The 21,986-nt window shown below is 41.8% G+C and overlaps 1 protein-coding gene across 1 annotated transcript in view; it reads right to left on the bottom strand.

Moving 5' to 3' along the window:
• LOC121978285 (reticulon-like protein B2) overlaps nt 1-649 on the bottom strand; it is an 89,316-nt gene extending 88,667 nt beyond the window's left edge. The window contains exons 1-2 of the mRNA XM_042530649.1: nt 551-649; nt 170-255 (exon numbers count right to left, since the gene is read on the bottom strand). Of these exons, the coding sequence (XP_042386583.1) occupies nt 170-255; nt 551-649 (185 nt within the window). The remainder of the gene's footprint in view (nt 1-169; nt 256-550) is intronic.
• Nucleotides 650-21,986: the final 21,337 nt, after the last annotated feature.

Here is a 21,986-nt window from a genome sequence, read left to right as displayed (position 1 = left end):
TGCAATCAATGTAATACCTTTCTCAACTGGACGTGCATTAGTCTGTTCATGCAATTCAAATTCGAAAAACAACTCATCTAGTTTAATTAAAGACAAATCCTTAGATACCTTATAGGCATCTACTATTGATGCCCACAATGTATTCCTCGGAAAAGTGTTGAATGCGTACCTTATTACATCCCGATTCTCCACCTCCTGTCCGATTGCGAGGGGGTCTTGAATGCGCGTGTGAAGTTGGCTAGCCGTCTCAACTTCCTGCATTTTGATGTTATACAGTTTATTAAAAAGTAAATCACGCTTGCTTACCTTCGTGTCGGAAGTGCCCTCCTGCAGCTCGATCAATTTTTCTCACAGCTCTTTCGCGCTTGAGAACGGGCCAACTCGGTTCAGCTCCTCCTTTGTTAGGCCACACTGAAGGGTGCATGTCACTTTGGCATTGGCTTCGACCTTATTTATTATACTTGCATCCCAATTCTCACATGAAACTAGTTTTCCCGAGTCGTTGGGTGGGAGTATGATTCCAGTTTTGATGATCATCCACATCTCGAACTGGGTTTGGAGGTAACTCCATTCGGCCCTTCCAGTAGCCAAAATCTTCGTCGAAGAAGAGCGGCGGGCAGACTGTGCTATAGCCTTCCTGATGGGCCATTTAGGAGAAAACCTTGCACACAAAAGAAGTGAGAAACTTGTTCCAAGACTTGGTCTTGGATTAGTAGTGTGGGATTAAGAAATTAATATGTGAACTCGAGTGGTGTTACACCAACTTCGAGGAAAAAATTTGATTGCGATTAGAACATATCAGAAGGCGGCAACTTAACCGATTCCGATTATCTCCGAAAAACTAAAAATCACCACGAAAAATTTGCTTGATTGGTGGTTTCACCAATTCGAAACGACTCTACTCTGATACCAATTGTAGGATCAAAAAGCGCTAGAGGGGGGGTTGAATAGCGCTCATGGCTTTCATGTTCATTTTAGAAAACTTTGAGTAATACACAGCGGAATAATAAAACACAAACACACCAAGGGTTTGTTGGGTTTTTCGGGCCGCGAAAACCCCGAATCACCCTAGCCAATGGATCTCGTGCGAAGAAAAATTCGAAGACATACGAGTACGAGTTACAAAACTTCTAGATCTACATGATGAAGATCTTTACCTTCGATGCGTGCCCTTTTCGTATCCCGCTCGTCCAAGATTCGTCGGATCGCGAAAGTATCAAGGATAGATACTTCTCTATATGTATCCACACGAACACACTAGGTGGAGATGACCAAAACAAGGTGTGCTAGCACCTTGGGATGGTTCGGCCAAGAGAGGAGAGGGAGAGCAAAATTGGAGCAAGGAAGCAGATGAATGAATGAATGAGATTAATTCCAAAATGAAACTTATCTCACCCATTCATGTGGCCGGCCACATTAAGAGCATGAGTAACTCCCATGGAATGCCAAGAGTCACAACTCTTGGTAACTCCCATGAGGTGGCATTCCACATAAGCAACCATGATGATGTGGAGCATTAGCATTGGTCCACATCTTGCCCACTCACCAATGAGGTGGCATAAAGTCAAGTCAAACTTGACTCTTTATCTTCCTCTCAAGTCAAGTCAAACTTGACTTAATCTCTCTCATGGTTGATCTAATCCAACCATTTAATTCAAGCCAATTTAATATAATGAATCTAATTCATTTAATTAAATTGATTTAATGAGTCATAACCCAAATTAGAGTCATTAAACACATGAATCAACTTGAGTCTAACTCAATTAGCCCAATTAGGATTACTCTTAATCCAATTTGATTCATCAAATGAATCTAATCCTCTTGGTTCATCATATGAACCTAATCTCCATCTAAATGTCCTTAGTGTGTGACCCTATAGGTTCTTGTAACGTTGGCAATGCCCCTAAACCCATTTAGAAGCATAAGTAATGAGCGGTATCTAGCAACACATCATTACTATCCAATGTTACAAGAATGTTGAGATCCAACATCACCTTGTGACTACTAATTGTGACTCCTCACAATATGTGACATTGTCCTTCTATCCTAGACACCTAGATTGATCAATGTGAGGCATAGACCGTGTCATCCTCTAATCAATCTAAATCTTGAACTCCAAGTAGACTCACTCGATCAAATGAGCTTAACATCTCATGTTGACTCATTTGGGCATGGCCATGCACTTCATGGTGTAACTCTATCAAGAATACCGATGTCGCTCCCGTCATATGAGAGGGATAGATTCCATCTACATCACTCACATCCCTCTGCATAATTCGTTATATACCCAGTAATCGCCTTTATAGTCCACCCAGTTACGGGTGACGTTTGACGAAACCAAAGTACATAACTCCTTATGTAGGGAACCATGGTGACTTCAGGTCTAAGGACCAATAGTCATACTAATAGTCACATGAGAAAGTATATGACACTCATATAACGATCCATGATACTTTCTCATGGCGGGTTATTCAGTATACATTCTCTAATGTATACCCATGTGTCAACTTGATATCTCTATATCCATGACTTGTGAGATCAAGTCATCGAGTTGACCTACATGCTAGTCTTATTGCATTAACATTGTCCCTGAATGTTAATACTCGACAAGGAATGATTAAGAGTAGTGTTCCCTATATCATCTCACTATCGGTTCAACTAATCGATTGATATAGGTGAGAACCATCTACTCAAGAACATTATTATACTTAGTTTATTTGGCACAAATACAAGTAAGTATAATAACCAAAATCCAAATGCCTTTATTTATGTAGAATATGATACAATAAGTCCAAAAATACAATCATCAAATGATTGGCTCTAGGGCTCTAGCTAACAATCTCCCACTAGCACTAGTGCCAATCAGTGTAGGCTCTAAGCCCAAATGACCTAGTGTGACCATCATGCTTCTTCTGTGCCAAAGCCTTGGTCAAGGGATCTGCGATGTTAGCCTCTGTAGGTACTCTGCAAATCTTCACATCTCCTCTCTCGATGATCTCTCGAATGAGATGGAAGCGCCGTAGTATGTGTTTGGTCCGCTGGTGTGAGCGAGATTCCTTCGCCTGTGCTATAGCTCCATTGTTGTCACAATAGAGCTCAATGGGGTCAGCAATGCTAGGAACCACCCCAAGTTCAGTGATGAACATGCGGATCCAAACTGCCTCCTTTGATGCCTCTGATGCAGTAATGTACACGGCTTCTGTGGTAGAATCAGCTACTGTATCCTGCTTCGAACTCTTCCAGCTGACAGCACTACCATTAATGCAAAATACGAACCCCGATTGCGATCTATAGTCATCCTGGTCGGTCTGGAAGCTAGCATCACTGTAACCCTTTACAGCTAGCTCATCACTGCCTCCATATATCAAGAAGTATTCTTTAGTCCTTCTTAAGTACTTAAGAATATTCTTGACCGCTATCTAGTGACTTTCACCTGGATCTGACTGGTATCTGCTCGTCATGCTCAAAGCATACGAGACATCAGGTCGAGTACATAGCATGGCGTACATGATCGATCCTATGGCTGAGGCATAAGGGATCTGATCCATGCGGTCTCTCTCCTCTCTAGAAGAGGGACCTTGAGTCTTCGAAAGACTCACGCCATGTGACATTGGCAGAAATCCCTTCTTGGAGTTCTGCATGGCAAACCGAAGGAGTACCTTGTCAATGTATGTACTCTGACTTAGGCCAAGCAATCTCTTAGATCTATCCCTATAGATCTGTATCCCTAGAATGCGGGATGCTTCACCTAAGTCCTTCATTGAGAAGCAACTTCCTAGCCAAGTCTTGACAGACTGAAGCATAGAGATGTCCTTCCCAATGAGTAGTATATCATCCACATATAATATGAGGAAGACAACTATATCCCCTACAACCTTCTTGTAGACACAAGGCTCATCTTCATTCTTAATGAAACCAAACTATTTGATTGCATCACCTAATCGAAGATTCCAGCTCCGAGAAGCTTGCTTTAGTCCATAAATGGATCTATGCAGCTTGCATACTCTGCTAGTATGCTGTGGATCTACAAAACCCTCAGGTTGTGTCTTGTACACATCCTCGAGTAGGTTTCCATTCAGAAACACAGTTTTGACATCCATCTGCCATATCTCATAGTCATGGTAGGCTGCATGATCCGAATGGACTTAAACATCGCTACTGGAGAAAAGGTTTCATCATAGTCAATACCATGAATCTGCTTGAAACCAAGCGACCCTTATAGATAAGTCCATCCATGTCAGTCTTTCTCTTAAAGGCCCACTTACACCCAATGGGTTTTACCCCTTCAGGTGGATCAACCAAAGTCCATACTTGGTTGGTGTACATGGATTCCATTTCGGATCTCATGGCCTCTAGCCATTTCTCGGAATCTGGTCTCATCACAGCTTCCTGATAGGTGGTAGGCTCATCCTCTATGAGCACAACGTCATCATGGTCAGACAAGAGAAATGAGTATCTCTCAGGCTGACGACGTACCCTATCAGACCTGCGAAGAGGTAGGTCTACTTGAACTGGTTGTTGTTCCTTAACTCCTTGTGGAACAACATCATCCACAACACTTTGTGGTTCCAGTTCAATTTCCATCGAGGCATCAGTGCTATTGTTCGCATCTTGAACTTCTTCAAGATCGAACGCGCTCCCACTAGTCTTTCTAGAAACAAAGTCCCTTTCTAGAAAGACCCCAGTCTTTGCCACAACTACCTTGTGCTGACTGGGAATGTAGAAGTAATATCCCTTAGTTTCCTTGGGATATCCAATAAAGTAGCACTTGTCGGATTTGTGTCCTAACTTGTCTGAGACTTGACGTCGAACGTAAGCCTCACAACCCCAAATCCTCATGAAAGACACTTGGGCATCTCTCCCAGTCCATATCCTATATGGTGTCTTTATCACGGCCTTGGATGGAACTCGGTTGAGTATAAAAGCTGCTGTGTCTAGAGCATAACCCCAAAGGTATGTCGGAAGATCTGTGTGACTCATCATAGATCGCACCATATCTAATAGGGTACGATTCCTCCTTTCAGATACACCATTCCACTGTGGTGTTCCAGGAGGAGTGAGTTGGGATAGAATCTCACACTCAGCTATATAGTCACGAAACTCATGGCTAAGGTATTCTCCACCTCGATCGGATCAAAGTATCTTAATACTCTTGCCAAACTGGTTCTGTACTTCATTCTTGAATTCTTTGAACATGTCAAAGGATTCAGACTTATGTGTCATCAAGTACACATAACCATATCTACTGAAGTCATCAGTAAATGTGATGAAGTACCTATAACCGCCTCTAGCAGCGACATTGAAAGGGCCACATACATCACTATGTATGAGCCCTAACAAATCAGTCGCTCTCTCGCTGTGCTTACTAAAGGGAGTCTTGGTCATCTTGCCTCGTAGGCATGACTCGCATACCTCATATGATTCAAAATCAAATGAGTCCAGCATACCATCCTTATGGAGCTGGGATAAGCGCTTGTCATTTATATGACCTAAGCGACAGTGCCAGAGGTAGGTTTGGTTCATGTCATTTGACTTGAACCTCTTGGTATTTATGTTATAGATAGGGCTCTCAAGGTCTATAATATAGAGTCCGTTTATCAGAGGTGCACTACAATAGAACATATCGTTTAAATAGACGGAACAACATTTGTTCTTTATAGTAAACGAGAAACCTTTTTTGTCCATACACGAAACTGATATAATGTTCTTAGTTAATGCAGGCACATAACAACAATCGACTAACTCTAGTACAAGCCTAGAGGGCAGAGATAGACAGTAAGTCCCTACAGCAACAGCAACAACCCGTGCTCCATTGCCTACTCGTAGGTCCACCTCGCCCTTTGTCAATGCCCCGCTATTTCTCAGCGCCTGCACATCAGTACAAATGTGAGAAGCACATCCAGTATCTAATACCCATGATGTAGAAATAGATAGATTGACTTCTATAACATATATACCTGAAGTGGAAGTCTCACTTCACTTCTTCTTAAGATCCTCCAAGTATACCTTGCAGTTCCTCTTCCAGTGCCCGGTCTGACCGTCGACCCTTCCTTTAGGCTTCAGTGCCTTGCCTTTGCCCTTGGCTTGGGACTTTCCCTTGCCTTTGGGCTTGCCCTTGCCCTTATGTTTCGAACCATCAGAATAATAGTTCTTAACATGCTAAGCAGCTCGGGCAGTGGCTTGTCAATCTCGTTCATATTGTAGTTTAGAAAGAATTGACTGTAGCTATCCGGCAAGGATTGCAAGATCAAATCAGTGGCCAGCTCTTGGCCAAGTGGGAACCCCAACCTTTGTAGGTTTTCTATGTACCCAATCATTTTGAGTGCATATGGGCCTACAGGAGCCCCGTCTGACATCTTGCACTGAAATATTGCCCTTGAGATCTCAAATCTTTCATGCCTCGCTTGTCCTTGATATAGTTGACGAAGATGTTCAACCATATCGTAAGCGCCCATTAACTCGTGTTGCTTCTGAAGCTCAGAGTTCATGGTCGCGACCATTAGATAGGACACATCTAATGCGTCATCTTGATGCTTCTTGAAAGCATCTCGGTCAGCTCGCGGGGCAGTGGCAGGAGGAGCCTCCGGAATGGGCTGCTCCAGAATGTACAGTTTACGTTCCTGAGTGAGAACTATTCTCAGTTTCCTGTACCAGTCCAGGAAGTTTGCTCCGTTGAGCTTGTCCTTCTCAAGGACAGATCGCAGGGAGAAGGTGTTCGTATTTGACGTCATGATTATCTACAACAGAATAAAAGCAGAAATAAATATCATATTCTTAATCATTTAATTATGCCTTTAACTAAATGATGCTCCCACTGAATTCTATAATTCATGTGGGACAAGATCCACATCATACTAACCTTTGAGTTAGCTTTGGCTAATACACCCAAGACTTAGTATGATCGGTAGGTAACGATTACCAATTACATTTCTATGCAACTCTTGTTTATAGGATGAAATCCGCATTTATATTAAAACTCGAGTTAGATTTGCCTAATACGCCCGAGAATTAATATAAACATGATTTTGTCTTACCTTTCCAACCATTGGAAGAATGCCTATGTTGTACTCGATCCAACCGAGTAAACTAGGAATACTCAATCTAATTGAGTTTGTACTCGCCCATGCGTTGATAGGCGGGACCAAGATTGTCCCTCCGTACCCTACCAAGATAGTATGTGTTGCTCTGCTTTGGCAGATTCAACAACATCATGCGATCGAGGTAGTGGTAGGTATCACGGCATGGTAGGCATTTTGAGTTGTCGTGATTTAGATCTAATCTAAATGATGTTGTATCATATACACGAAATAGATCTAATCTAATCGATAGAGTGCATCTTGTACACGATGTAGATCTAATCTAATCGTAAGGGTGCATCTTGTGCACAATTTAGATCTAATCTTAATCGCTAGGCACTAATTAATTACTTAATTAAACATACATCATATACACAAGTAATTAACTAAGTTTTGTGATTAGTCATGGCCCTACTATGATCTTCTCAAGCCAATGAGAAGATCGGATGGTCAACCTAAGGTCAACTTATCAAGCGCCTTCCTTTTGACCACCTTGTGTTGCTCGCGCCTTCCTCGTAACTCCGTCTCGAGTGGACCTTCCACAGCTCCAATTTTTTGTACATTACAACTTTGAAACTCGAGTTACATTCGAGTCTAAATCTAATTTACAACCAGAATAAAAGAAAGGCACGACGCGCAGGTCACGAAAAATAAAAATAAAAATAAAATACAAGCACGCACATCACATAACGACACGCAGGCCGTATTATGAATTACAACACAATTGTCCAATCGAATTAGGTATTTGGGCCATGACTATCACAAAATTAATATATAATTCAAAATTGTATATTTCTGTAATTTTTCTGTAATTTTTCATAATTTTACAGATTTTATGAGTAAATTTTTCCCGGCGGTCCCGATTAGCGATTTCGGGCGCAATCGCGGAGCAAATCCCCTTGCGGGGTTAGGGGCAGTACCCCTACCCACGATCTAACCATCGCGAGTTGCTCCTAAGAAATCCAAGAGCACCTTATCCCGCTGTCCCAAAAAAAAATTTGGGTCGAAACGATGCCGTTTTGGGAAAAACTTCTCGGTAGTCGAAGCCTACAAGTGTATAAACACTTGTGCTTCGCTTCTACGAGAAATATTACTCTTAAAACTATAAAAATCATAAATTTACAGAAATGTATAGAAGCTTTAAATTTTCATAAAAATCAAATTAAACTCGTACAAGCTTCGCACGTGGCTCTGATACCACTGTTGTGTTTTTCAGGCCGTGAAAATCGCTTTTTCGCGTCGCGGAAACCCCGAATCACCCTAGCCAACGGATCTCGTGCGAAGAAAAATTCGAAGACATACGAGTACGAGTTACAAAACTTCTAGATCTACATGATGAAGATCTTTACCTTCGATGCGTGCCCTTTTCGTATCCCGCTCGTCCAAGATTCGTCGGATTTCGAAAGTATCAAGGATAGATACTTCTCTATATGTATCCACACGAACACACTAGGTGGAGATGACCAAAACAAGGTGTGATAGCACCTTTAGATGGTTCGGCCAAGAGAGGAGAGGGAGAGAAAAATCGGAGCAAGGAAGAAGATGAATGAATGAATGAGATTAATTCCAAAATGAAACTTATCTCACCCATTCATGTGGCCGGCCACATTAAGAGCATGAGTAACTCCCATGGAATGCCAAGAGTCACAACTCTTGGTAACTCCCATGAGGTGGCATTCCACATAAGCAACCATGATGATGTGGAGTATTATCATTGGTCCACATCTTGCCCACTCACCAATGAGGTGGCATAAAGTCAAGTCAAACTTGGCTCTTTATCTTCCTCTCAAGTCAAGTCAAACTTGACTTAATCTCTCTCATGGTTGATCTAATCCAACCATTTAATTCAAGCCAATTTAATATAATGAATCTAATTCATTTAATTAAATTGATTTAATGAGTCATAACCCAAATTAGAGTCATTAAACACATGAATCAACTTGAGTCTAACTCAATTAGCCCAATTAGGATTACTCTTAATCCAATTTGATTCATCAAATGAATCTAATCCTCTTGGTTCATCATATGAACCTAATCTCCATCTAAATGTCCTTAGTGTGTGACCCTATAGGTTCTTGTAACGTTGGCAATGCCCCTAAACCCATTTAGAAGCATAAGTAATGAGCGGTATCTAGCAACACATCATTACTACCCAATGTTACAAGAATGTTGAGATCCAACATCACCTTGTGACTACTAATTATGACTCCTCACAATATGTGACATTGTCCTTCTATCCTAGACACCTAAATTGATCAATGTGAGGCATAGACCATGTCATCCTCTAATCAATCTAAATCTTGAACTCCAAGTAGACTCACTCGATCAAATGAGCTTAACATCTCATGTTGACTCATTTGGGCATGGCCATGCACTTCGTGGTCTAACTCTATCAAGAATACCGATGTCGCTCCCGTCATATGGGAGGGATAGATCCCATCTACATCACTCACATCCCTCTGCATAATTCGTTATATACCCAGTAATCGCCTTTATAGTCCACCCAGTTACGGGTGACGTTTGACGAAACCAAAGTACATAACTCCTTATGTAGGGAACCATGGTGACTTCAGGTCTAAGGACCAATAGTCATACTAATAGTCACATGAGAAAGTATATGACACTTATATAACGATCCATGATACTTTCTCATGGCGGGTCATTCAGTATACATTCTCTAATGTATACCCATGTGTCAACTTGATATCTCTATATTCATGACTTGTGAGATCAAGTCATCGAGTTGACCTACATGCTAGTCTTATTGCATTAACATTGTCCCTGAATGTTAATACTTGACAAGGAATGATTAAGAGTAGTGTTCCCTATATAATCTCACTATCGGTTCAACTAACCGATTGATATAGGTGAGAACCATCTCCTCAAGGACATTATTATACTTAGTTTATTTGGCAACAATACAGGTAAGTATAATAACCAAAATCCAAATGCCTTTATTTATATAGAAAATGATACAATAAGTCCAAAAATACAATCATCAAATGATTGGCTCTAGGGCTCTAGCTAACAGGGTTTTCTTGGTTCGGAGCCTATGGCGACTCCTACACCAAGGCTCACGCTCGTTGAATGTTTACTTTGGGCAATCACTATAAGCTCGGAAATATACAATTTTGATTTACAATATAAAGAAAAATGAAAATTATACCGACAATGAAAAATAAAGAGTTTGAAACTTCTGGTCGTCGGTGTCGAGTTACAACTTTGTAGAATCGATCTTTGAGCAGCACACGGAAGAAGGATTATTAGTTTTTGTTGTTATTTGGCTCCTGCTCTAACTGGGCTTAAGTAGCCGGTGGATGGAGGCCGCCCTCAATCCCGCTGAAATTGTAGTATGGATGAGCTCCAAACTGGTCACTGTTTATCCACCTGAGGGCACCTCCAACCTACATGGAGGGCACCCTCGCGCCAGTGTCCAGGGCACCTCCAAGCTCCATGGAGGCACCCTTGCGCCTTACTGTGAGGCCGTCTCTGCAAGTGAACCCGAGGCACCTCCAATCTCCATGGAGGGCACCTCGAGTACTGTTCATCCGAGGCAAATGTGTCCAATTCGTTTCATGCAAAATACGTTAGTCCCAGAAACTAACCATACCCTCCAAAACAAATTTAGCACAATATAGACATGATAAATAAAGTATTTGATAGTCTCCAAACTGTCCGGTTCTGACTTCGAATTTCACATCCGGAAACCTTAGGTCGAACCGACGCCTACTGTTCCCTCACTGGGGAACGCGTCCTCACCTACTCCACTCAGGAGAATTTACATGTTGCTAGACTAGCCCTCCAAATCGATTGGACTTTTGCTCAGCACTCGAGGCTCCATGATTTTTTGTTAGACGTCCACTCCACGACCCGTCCAGTCTTCCACCTGGTTCGCGGTACCAGGACTTTCCACCTAGAGTCCCTAACTCTAGGACTTTTGTTCAAAACCCTCGACCCGTCAAGACTTTCCGCATAGGGTTACCACCCCCTAAGGTTTTCCACTTGTCTAACCGCAGCTAGAACATTTGCCTAAGTACACTTAGGGCTTTCCTGCAAACTCATTCAAACATGTTAGACAACAAATTACCTTAACTTTGAACCCTTTGACATTATAAAAACTCAGGTTCGATCATCGAATGCTTCCCACACCAACAGACTCGTAATCAAATATCAAGTCATTTACCATTGAACTAATCAATATTCCCTTAGCAGTGAGCATCAAGGTCAAGTTTTTGTTGTGCTGTAGAACCATCAGGAAGTTCTTGTTGGGTTTTTCGGGCCGTGAAAACCGCTTTTCGCGTCGCGAAAACCCCGAATCACCCATGCCACCGGATCCGTGCAAAGGAAAAATTCGAAAAATTTCGAGTACGAGTTAGGTCCTGCTTCGAACTCTTCCAGCTCACAGCACCACCATTTAAGCAAAACACGAACCCCGACTGCGATCTATAGTCATCCTGGTCGGTCTGGAAGCTAGCATCACTGTAACCCTTTACAGCTAGCTCATCATTGCCTCCATATATCAAGAAATATTCTTTAGTCCTTCTTAAGTACTTAAGAATATTCTTGACCGCTATCTAGTGACTTTCACCTGGATCTGACTGGTATCTGCTCGTCATGCTCAAAGCATACGAGACATCAGGTCGAGTACATAGCATGACGTACATGATCGATCCTATGGCTGAGGCATAAGGGATATGATCCATACGGTCTCTCTCCTCTCTAGAAGAGGGACCTTGAGTCTTCGAAAGACTCACGCCATGTGACATCTTCAGAAATCCCTTCTTGGAGTTCTGCATGGCAAACCGAAGGAGTACGTTGTCAATGTATGTACTCTGACTTAGGCCAAGCAATCTCTTAGATCTATCCCTATAGATCTGTATCCCTAGAATGCTGGATGTCTTACCTAAGTCCTTCATTGAGAAGCAACTCCCTAGCCAGGTCTTGACAGACTGAAGCATAGGGATGTCCTTCCCAATGAGTAGTATATCATCCACATACAATATGAGGAAGATAACTATATCCCCTACAACCTTCTTGTAGACACAAGGCTCATCTTCATTCTTGATGAAACCAAACTGTTTGATTGCATCATCGAAACGAAGATTCCAGCTCCGAGAAGCTTGCTTTAGTCCATAAATGGGCCTATGCAGCTTGCATACTCTGCTAGTATGCTGTGGATCTACAAAACCCTCAGGTTGTGTCATGTACACATCCTCGAGCAGGTTTCCATTCAGAAACGCTGTTTTGACATCCATCTGCCATATCTCATATTCATGGTAGGCTGCAATAGCAAGCATGATCCGAATGGACTTAAACATCGCTACTGGAGAAAAGGTTTCATCATAGTCAATACCATGAATCTGCTTGAAACCTTTAGCTACCAAGCGACCCTTATAGATAAGTCCATCCATGTCAGTCTTCACCTTGAAGACCCACATACACCCAATGGGTTTGATCCCTTCAGGTGGATCAACCAAAGTTCATACTTGGTTAGTGTACATGGTTTTCATCTCGGATCTCATGGCCTCTGGCCATTTCTCAGAATCTGGGCCCTGTACAGCTTCCTGATAAGATGTAGGCTCATCAAGACCGATAAGCTCTACATCACCGTGGTCAGACAAGAGAAATGAATATTTCTCGGGTTGACCTGCGAAGAGGTATGTCTACTTGAACTGGTTGTTGTTCCTCAACTCTTTGTGGAACAACATCATCCACAACACTTTGTGGTTCCAGTTCAACTTCCATCAAGGCATCAGTGCTATTGTTCGCATCTTGAACTTCTTCAAGATCGAATGCGCTCCCACTAGTCTTTCTAGAAACAAAGTCCCTTTCTAGAAAGGCCCCAGTCTTTGCCACAACTACCTTGTGCTGACTGGGAATGTAGAAGTAATATCCCTTAGTTTCCTTGGGATATCCTATGAAAAAGCACTTGTCGAATTTGGGTCCTAATTTGTCTGAGACTTGACGTTGTACGTAAGCCTCACAGCCCCAAATCCTCATGAAAGACACCTGGGCATCTCTCCCAGTCCATATCCTATATGGTGTCTTTATCACAGCCTTTGATGGAACTCGGTAGAGAATGAAAGCTGCCGTGTCTAGAGCATAGCCCCAAAGGTATGTCGGAAGATCTGTGTGACTCATCATAGATCGTACCATATCTAATAAGGTACGATTCCTCCGTTCGGATACACCATTCCACTGTGGTGTTCCAGGAGGAGTGAGTTGGGATAGAATCCCACACTCAGCTAGATAGTCACGGAACTCATGGCTAAGGTATTCTCCACCTCGATCGGATCGAAGTATCTTAATACTCTTGCCAAGCTGGTTCTGTACTTCATTCTTGAATTCTTTAAACTTTTCAAAGGATTCAGACTTATGTGTCATCAAGTACACATAACCATATCTACTGAAATCATCAGTAAATGTGATGAAGTACCTATAACCGCCTCTAGCAGCAACATTGAAAGGTCCACATACATCATTATGTATGAGTCCTAACAAATCAGTTGCTCTCTCGCTGTGCCCACTAAAGGGAGTCTTGGTCATCTTGCCTCGTAGGCATGACTCGCATACCTCATATGATTCAAAATCAAATGATTCCAGCAAACCTTTCTTATGGAGCTAGGATAAGCGCTTGTCATTTATATGACCTAAGCGACAGTGCCAGAGATAGGTGTGGTTCATATCGTTCGATTTGAACCTCTTGGTACTAACGTTATAGATAGAGCTCTCAAGGTCTAGAATATAGAGTCCGTTCATCAGAGGTGCACTACAATAGAACATATCGTTTAAATAGACAGAACAACATTTGTTCTTTATTATAAACGAGAATCCTTTCTTGTCCAAACAAGAAACTGATATAATGTTCTTAGTCAATGCAGGCACATAACAACAATAGTCTAACTCTAGTATAAGCCCAGAGGGCAGAGATAGAAAATAAGTCCCTACAGCAAAAGCAGCAACCTGTGTTCCATTGCCTACTCGTAGGTCTATCTCTCCCTTTGTCAATGCTTTGCTATTTCTCAGTGCTTGTACATTAGTACAAATGTGCGAAGCACATCCGATATCTAATACCCACGACGAAGAAATAGAGAGGTTGACTTCTATAACATTTATACCTGAAGTAGAAACCTTATTTCTCTTCTTCTTAAGATCTTCCAGGTATCCTGTGAAGTTCCTCTTCCAGTGCCCTGCTTGTCCTTGATATAGTTGACGAAGATGTGCAACCATATTGTAAGCACTCATCAACTCATGTTGCTTCTGAAGCTCAGAGTTCATGGTTACGAGCATAAGACAGGACACATCTAATGCGCCATCTTGATGCTTCTTGTAAGCATCTCGGTCTGCTCGCGTGGTAGTGGCAGGAGGAGCCTCCGGAATGGGCTGCTCCAGAACGTACAATTTACGTTCCTGAGTGAGAACTATTCTCAGGTTCCTGTACCAGTCCAGGAAATTTGCTCCGTTGAGCTTGTCCTTCTTAAGGACAGAACGCAGGGAGAAAGAGTTCGTATTCGACGTCATGGTTATCTACAATAGAAAATTTGCAGAAATAAATATCATATTCTTTTAAAATCATTTAATTATGCCTTTAATTAAATGATGCTCCCACTGAATTCTATAATTCTTGTGGGACAAGATCCACATCATACTAACCCTTGAGTTAGCTTTGGCTAATACGCCCAAGGCTTAGTATGATCGGTAGGTAACGATTACCAATTACATCTCTATGCAACTCTTATTTATAAAATCAATATCCGCATTTATATTAAAACTCGAGTTAGCTTTGGCTAATACGCCCGAGAGTTAATATAGATGTGATTTTGACCTATCATTCCAACTATTGGAAGAATGCCTATAGTTGACTCGATCCAACCGAGTAACTAGGAATACTCAATCTAATTGAGTTTGTATTCACCCATGCGTTGATAGGTGGGTCCAAGATTGTCCCTCCGTACCCTACCAAGATAATATGTATTGCTCTGCTTTGGCAGATTCAACAATACATGTGATCGAGGTAGTGATAGGTATCACGACACGGTTAAGCATTTAGAGTTGGTTCGATCAAGATCTAATCTAATCGAAAAGGATGCATCTTGTGCACGACTTAGATCTAATCTAATCGCAAGGGTGCATCATGTGCACGACTTAGATCTAATCTAATCGTAAGGCACTAATTAATTAATTACTTATTAAACATGCATCATATACATAAGCAATTAACTAATTAATATATTTGTGATTTAGTCATGGCCCTACTACGATCTTCTCAAGCCAATGAGAAGATCGAATGGTCAACCTAGGGTCAACAGCTTCTCCAAGCTCCTCCCTTTGACCACCTTGTGTTGCTCGTGCCCGCCTCGGAACTCCGTCTCGTGTGGACCCTCCACCGCTCCAATTTGTACATTACAATTTGAAACTCGAGTTGCATTCGAGTCTAAATCTAATTTACAACAAGAATATAAGAGAAAGGCACGACGCGCAGGTCGCGGAAAAATAAAAACATACATCACGCGCAAACACACAGGCCGTATTATGAATTACAACACAATCCAATCATATTGGGTTTTTGGGCCATGACTATCACAAAATTAATATATAATTCAAAATTATATATTTTCATAATTTTCTATAATTTTAAAAACAATTTTTTACAATTTTTACGAGTAAACTTTCCCGGCGGTCCCGTTTAGCGGTTTCGGGTGCAATTGCAGAACGGATCCCCTTGCGGGGCCAGGGGCAGCGCCCCTACCCGCGATCTAACCATCGCGAGGGTTCCTTTGCGATCCAACAGCGCCCAAACTCGCTGTCCCAAAACGATTTGGGTCAAGACATTGCCGTTTCGGAAAAATCTTCCCGGCAGGTTCGTTTTTAGCGATTTCGGGTGCAATCGCGGAGCAAATCCCCTTGCGGGGTTGGGGCAGTACCCCTACCCACGATCTAACCATCGTGAGTTGCTCCTTTGCGATCCAATGGCACCCAAGCCCGCTGTCCCAAACGGATTTGGAAAAATCTTTCCGGTAGCCGAAGCCTACAAGTGCCGAGACACTTGTGCTTCGCTTCTACGGAAAAATTACCCATAAAAACTATAAAAATCATAATTTTACAGAAAATTACAGAAACTTTAGTTTTCATAAAACCAAAAATAAAACTCGTACAAGCCTTGCACATGGCTCTGATACCACTGTTGGGTTTTTCGGGCCGCGAAAACCGCTTTTCGCGTCGCGGAAACCCCAAATCACCCAAGGCCAACGGATCCGTGCAAGGAAAAAACCGAACGAAAATACGAGTACGAGTTTCAAAGACTCTAGATCTACACTAGATGAGAGTTATACCTTCGAAGCGAGCCCTTTCGCTTTCCCACTAGTCCAAGGAATTGTCGGATCTCGAGAGTGTCAGCGTAGACACTCCTCTAATGATATCCACACGAACAAGGAGTGTCTCTCACACTCAAAGGATGGAGAAGAGAGCCCCAAGTGTGCTAGCACTTTCTAGAGCTCTCGGGTAGGATTTGAAAAGGGAAAAAGGAGAGAAAGGAAAGGAATCTCACATACTCCTCTAGGTGTCCTCCTTTGTGACCTTCACTTCACCCTTTTCTTTGGACCTTAACACATTCCTCTTCACCTTGCTTGAAACTCTCGGCCAAGAAGGAGGAAAGGGAGAAGAGAATGGCTAGAGGAAGGAGATGAAATGAATGAGACCAATGAATGAAAATTCATTCCCATTCATTCACTTGTGTGGCCGGCCACATGAGTAACTCCTACTCATTTAATGTGGCCGGCCACATTAATGAGAATGGAGGCTTGTAAACTCCATGATGTGGCATACCATGATGATGTGGAGCATCATCATTGGTCCACATCTTGCCATCTCACTAATGATGTGGAAATTAGTCAAGTCAAACTTGACTCTTCCTCTCCCTCTCAAGTCAAGTCAAACTTGACCAAATCTCTTCCATGGTTGATCTAATCTAACCATTTGATTCAAGCCAACTTAATATAATGAATCTAATTCATTAAATTAAGTTGATTTAATGAGTCATAATCTAAATTAGACTCATTGAATACATGAATCAACTTGAGTCCAACTCAATTAGCCCAATTTGGATTACTCTTAATCCAATTTGATTCATCAAATGAATCTAATCATCTTGGTTCATCATATGAACTTAATCCAATTGGTTCATCATATGAACCCAATCTCCATCCACTTGTTCTTTGTGTGTGACCCAATTGGTTCTTATAACATTGGCAATGTTTCTAAACTCCTTTAGAAACATAAGCAATTAGCGGCATCTAGCAATACATCATTGCTACCCAAGTTACAAGAAATGTTGAGATCCAACATCACCTTGTGACTACTAATTGTGACTCCTCACAATATATGACAAGTGTCCTTCTATCCTAGACATCTAGATTGATCAATATGAGGCATAGACCATGTCATCCTCTGACCAATCTAAATCTTGAACTCCAAGTAGACTCACTCAATCAAATGAGCTCAATATCTCATATTGACTCATTTGGGTATGGCCATACACTTCATGGTCTTACTCTATCAAGAATATCGATGTCACTCCTGTCATATAGGAGTGATAGATCCCATCTACATCACTCACATCCCTCTGCATAATTCGTTACATACCCAGTAATCGCCTTTACAGTCCACCCAGTTACGGGTGACGTTTGACGAAACCAAAGTACATAACTCCTTATGTAGGGATCCATGGTGACTTCAGGTCTAAGGACTAATAGTCATACTAATAGCCACATGAGAAAGTATATGACACTCATATAACGATCCATGATACTTTCTCATGGCGGGTCATTCAGTATACATTCTCCAATGTATACCCATGTGTCAGCTTGATATCTCTATATCCATGACTTGTGAGATCATGTCATCGAGCTAACCTACATGCTAGTCTTATTGCATTAACATTGTCCCTGAATGTTAATACTCGACTAGGAATGATTTAGAGTAGTGTTCCCTATATCATCTCACTATCGATTCAACTAATCGATTGATATATGTATGAACCTTCTACTCAAGGACGCTATTATACTTAGTCTATTTGGCACTAATATAAATAAGTATAATAACCAAACAAATGTCTTTATTGATATACAAGAATATGATACAATGAGTCCATACAATCATCAAATGATTGGCTCTAGGGCTCTAACTAACAAATCCCGCTCGTCCAAAATGCCGGATCTCTAGACCGTCAAGCGTACGGTCCTCTAGAAGTATCCACACGGACAACCTAGGTGGAGAAGACCTAAACAAAGGTGTGCTAGCACCTTGATAGGCCACGGCAAGAAGAGGAGAGGGAGAGAGCAAGAAGAACTCAAGGAGGAAGAAGAAGGAATGAATGAGAGAATAATTTTCAAAATGAAAAGTTATTCTTCTCATTCAAGTGGCCGGCCACCATCATGTGTGTAACTCTTCACATTAATGCATTAAGTGTCATTAATGTGAAGCCATTAAAGAGAATGACTTTGTAATTTCCATGAGGTGGCACCCAATGATGATGTGGAGTAACATCATTAGTCCACATCAATGCCAACTCACCAATGAGGTGGCATAAAGTCAAGTCTAACTTGACTTTTCATCTTCCTCTTAAGTCAAGCAAACTTGACCAAATCTCTTCCATGGTTGATCTAATCTAACCATTTGATTCAAGCAAACTTAATATAATGAATCTAATTCATTAAATTAAATTGATCTAATGAGTCATAATCTAAATTAGACTCATTGTATACATGAATCAACTTGAGTCTAACTCAATTAGCCCAATTTGGATTACTCTTAATCCAATTGGATCCATCAAATGAATCAAGTCCTCTTGATTCATCATATGAACCTAATCTCCATCTAATTGTCCTTAGTGTGTGACCCTATAGGTTCTTGTAACGTTGAGAATGCCCCTAAACCCATTTAGGAGCATAAGTAATGAGCGGTATATAGCAACACATCATTACTACCCAAGTTACAAGAATGTTGAGATCCAACATCACCTTGTGACTACTAGTTGTGACTCCTCACAATATATGACAAGTGTCCTTCTATCCTAGACATCTAGATTGGCCAATGTGAGGCATAGACCGTGTCACCCTCTGACCAATCTAAATCTTGAACTCCAAGTAGGCTCACTAAATCAAATGAGCAGAATATCCTATATTGACTCATTTGGGCATGGTCATGCACTTCGTGATCTCACTCTATCAAGAATACCGATGTCACTCCCGTCATATAGGAGGGATAGATCTCATCTACATCACTCACATCCCTCTGCATAATTTGTAGCATACCCAGTAATCGCCTTTATAGTCCACCCAGTTACGGGTGACGTTTGACGAAACTAAAGTACATAACTCCTTATGTAGGGAACCATGGTGACTTCATGTCTAAGGACTAGTAGTCATACTAATAGCCACATGAGAAAGTATATGACACTCATATAATGATCCATGATACTTTCTCATGGTGGGTCATTCAGTTTACATTCTCTAATGCATACCCATGTGTCAACTTGATATCTCTATATCCATGACTTGTGAGATCAAGTCATCGAGTTGACCTACATGCAAGTCTCATTAACATTGTCCCTGAATGTTAATACTCGAGTAGTTATGATTTAGAGTAGTGTTCCCTATATCATCTCACTATCGGTTCAACTAACCGATTGATATAGGTAAGAACCTTCTACTCAAGGACGTTACTATACTTAGTTTATTTGGCACCAATACAAGTAAGTATAATAACCAAAAACCAAATGCCTTTATTTATATAGAATATGATACAACAAGTCCAAAATACAATCATCAAATGATTGGCTCTAGGGCTCTAGCTAACAATCTCCCACTAGCATTAGTGTCAATCAGTGTAGGCTCTAAGCCCAAATGACCTAGTGTGACCATCATGCTTTTTCTGTGCCAAAGCCTTGGTCAAGGGATCTGCGATGTTAGCCTCTGTAGGTACTCTACAAATCTTCACATCTCCTCTCTCGATGATCTCTCGAATGAGATGAAAGCGCCGTAGTATGTGTTTGGTCCGCTGGTGTGAGCGAGGTTCCTTCGCCTGTGCTATAGCTCCATTGTTGTCACAATAGAGCTCAATAAGGTCAGCAATGCTAGGAACCACCCCAAGTTCAGTGATGAACTTGCGAATCTAAACTGCCTCCTTTGCTGCCTCTGATGTAGCAATATACTCGGCCTCTATCGTAGAATCAGCTACTGTGTCCTGCTTCGAACTCTTCCAGCTCACAGCACCACCATTAATACAAAATACGAACCCCGACTGCGATCTATAGTCATCCTGATCGGTCTGGAAGCTCGCATCACTGTAACCTTTTACAGCTAGCTCATCATTGCCTCCATATATCAAGAAATATTCTTTAGTCCTTCTTAAGTACTTAAGAATATTCTTGACCGCTATCCAGTGACTTTCACCTGGATCTGACTGGTATCTGCTCGTCATGCTCAAAGAGTACGAGACATCAGGTCGAGTACATAGCATGCCGTACATGATCGATCCTATGGCTGAGGCATAAGGGATCTGATCCATGCGGTCTCTCTCCTCTCTAGAAGAGGGACCTTGAGTCTTCGAAAGACTCACACCATGTGACATCGGCAGAAATCCCTTCTTGGAATTCTGCATGGCAAACCGAATGAGTACCTTGTCAATGTATGTACTCTGACTTAGGCCAAGCAATCTCTTAGATCTATCTCTATAGATCTGTATTCCTAGAATGCGGGATGCCTCACCTAAGTCCTTCATTGAGAAGGAACTCCCTAGCCAGGTCTTGACAGACTGAAGCATCGGGATGCCCTTCCCAATGAGTAGTATGTCATCCACATACAATATGAGGAAGACAACTATATCCCCTACAACCTTCTTGTAGACACAAGGTTCATCTTCATTTTTGATGAAACCAAACTGTTTGATTGCATCATCGAATCGAAGATTACAGCTCCGAGAAGCTTGCTTTAGTCCATAAATGGACCTATGCAGCTTGCATACTCTGCTAGTATGCTGTGGATCTACCAAACCCTCAGGTTGTGTCATGTGCACATCCTTGAGTAGGTTTCCATTCAGAAACACGGTTTTGATGTCCATCTGCCAGATCTCATAATCGTGGTAAGCTGCAATAGCAAGCATGATCTGAATGGACTTAAACATCGCTACTGGAGAAAATGTTTCATCATAGTCAATACCATGAATCTGCTTGAAACCTTTAGCTACCAAACGACCCTTATAGATAAGTCCATCCATGTCAGTCTTTCTCTTAAAGGCCCACTTACACCCAATGGGTTTTACCCCTTCAGGTGGATCAACCAAAGTCCATACTTGGTTGGTGTACATGGATTCCATTTCGGATCTCATGGCCTCTAGCCATTTCTCGGAATCTGGTCTCATCACAGCTTCCTGATAGGTGGTAGGCTCATCCTCTATGAGCACAACGTCATCATGGTCAGACAAGAGAAATGAGTATCTCTCAGGCTGACGACGTACCCTATCAGACCTGCGAAGAGGTAGGTCTACTTGAACTGGTTGTTGTTCCTCAACTCCTTGTGGAACAACATCATCCACAACACTTTGTGGTTCCAGTTCAATTTCCATCGAGGCATCAGTGCTATTGTTCGCATCTTGAACTTCTTCAAGATCGAACGCGCTCCCACTAGTCTTTCTAGAAACAAAGTCCCTTTCTAGAAAGACCCGATCTTGCCACAACTACCTTGTGCTGATAGAAGTAATATCCCTTAGTTTCCTTGGGATATCCAATAAAGTAGCACTTGTCGGATTTGTGTCCTAACTTGTCTGAGACTTGACGTCGAACGTAAGCCTCACAACCCCAAATCCTCATGAAAGACACCTGGGCATCTCTCCCAGTCCATATCCTATATGGTG

Source organism: Zingiber officinale, chromosome 4B, assembly GCF_018446385.1.
Source record: "Zingiber officinale cultivar Zhangliang chromosome 4B, Zo_v1.1, whole genome shotgun sequence".
Taxonomy (NCBI): Eukaryota; Viridiplantae; Streptophyta; class Magnoliopsida; order Zingiberales; family Zingiberaceae; genus Zingiber; species Zingiber officinale.
The sequence above is the reverse complement of the archived record's forward strand: the minus strand, read 5'-3'. Positions and strand labels throughout refer to the sequence as shown.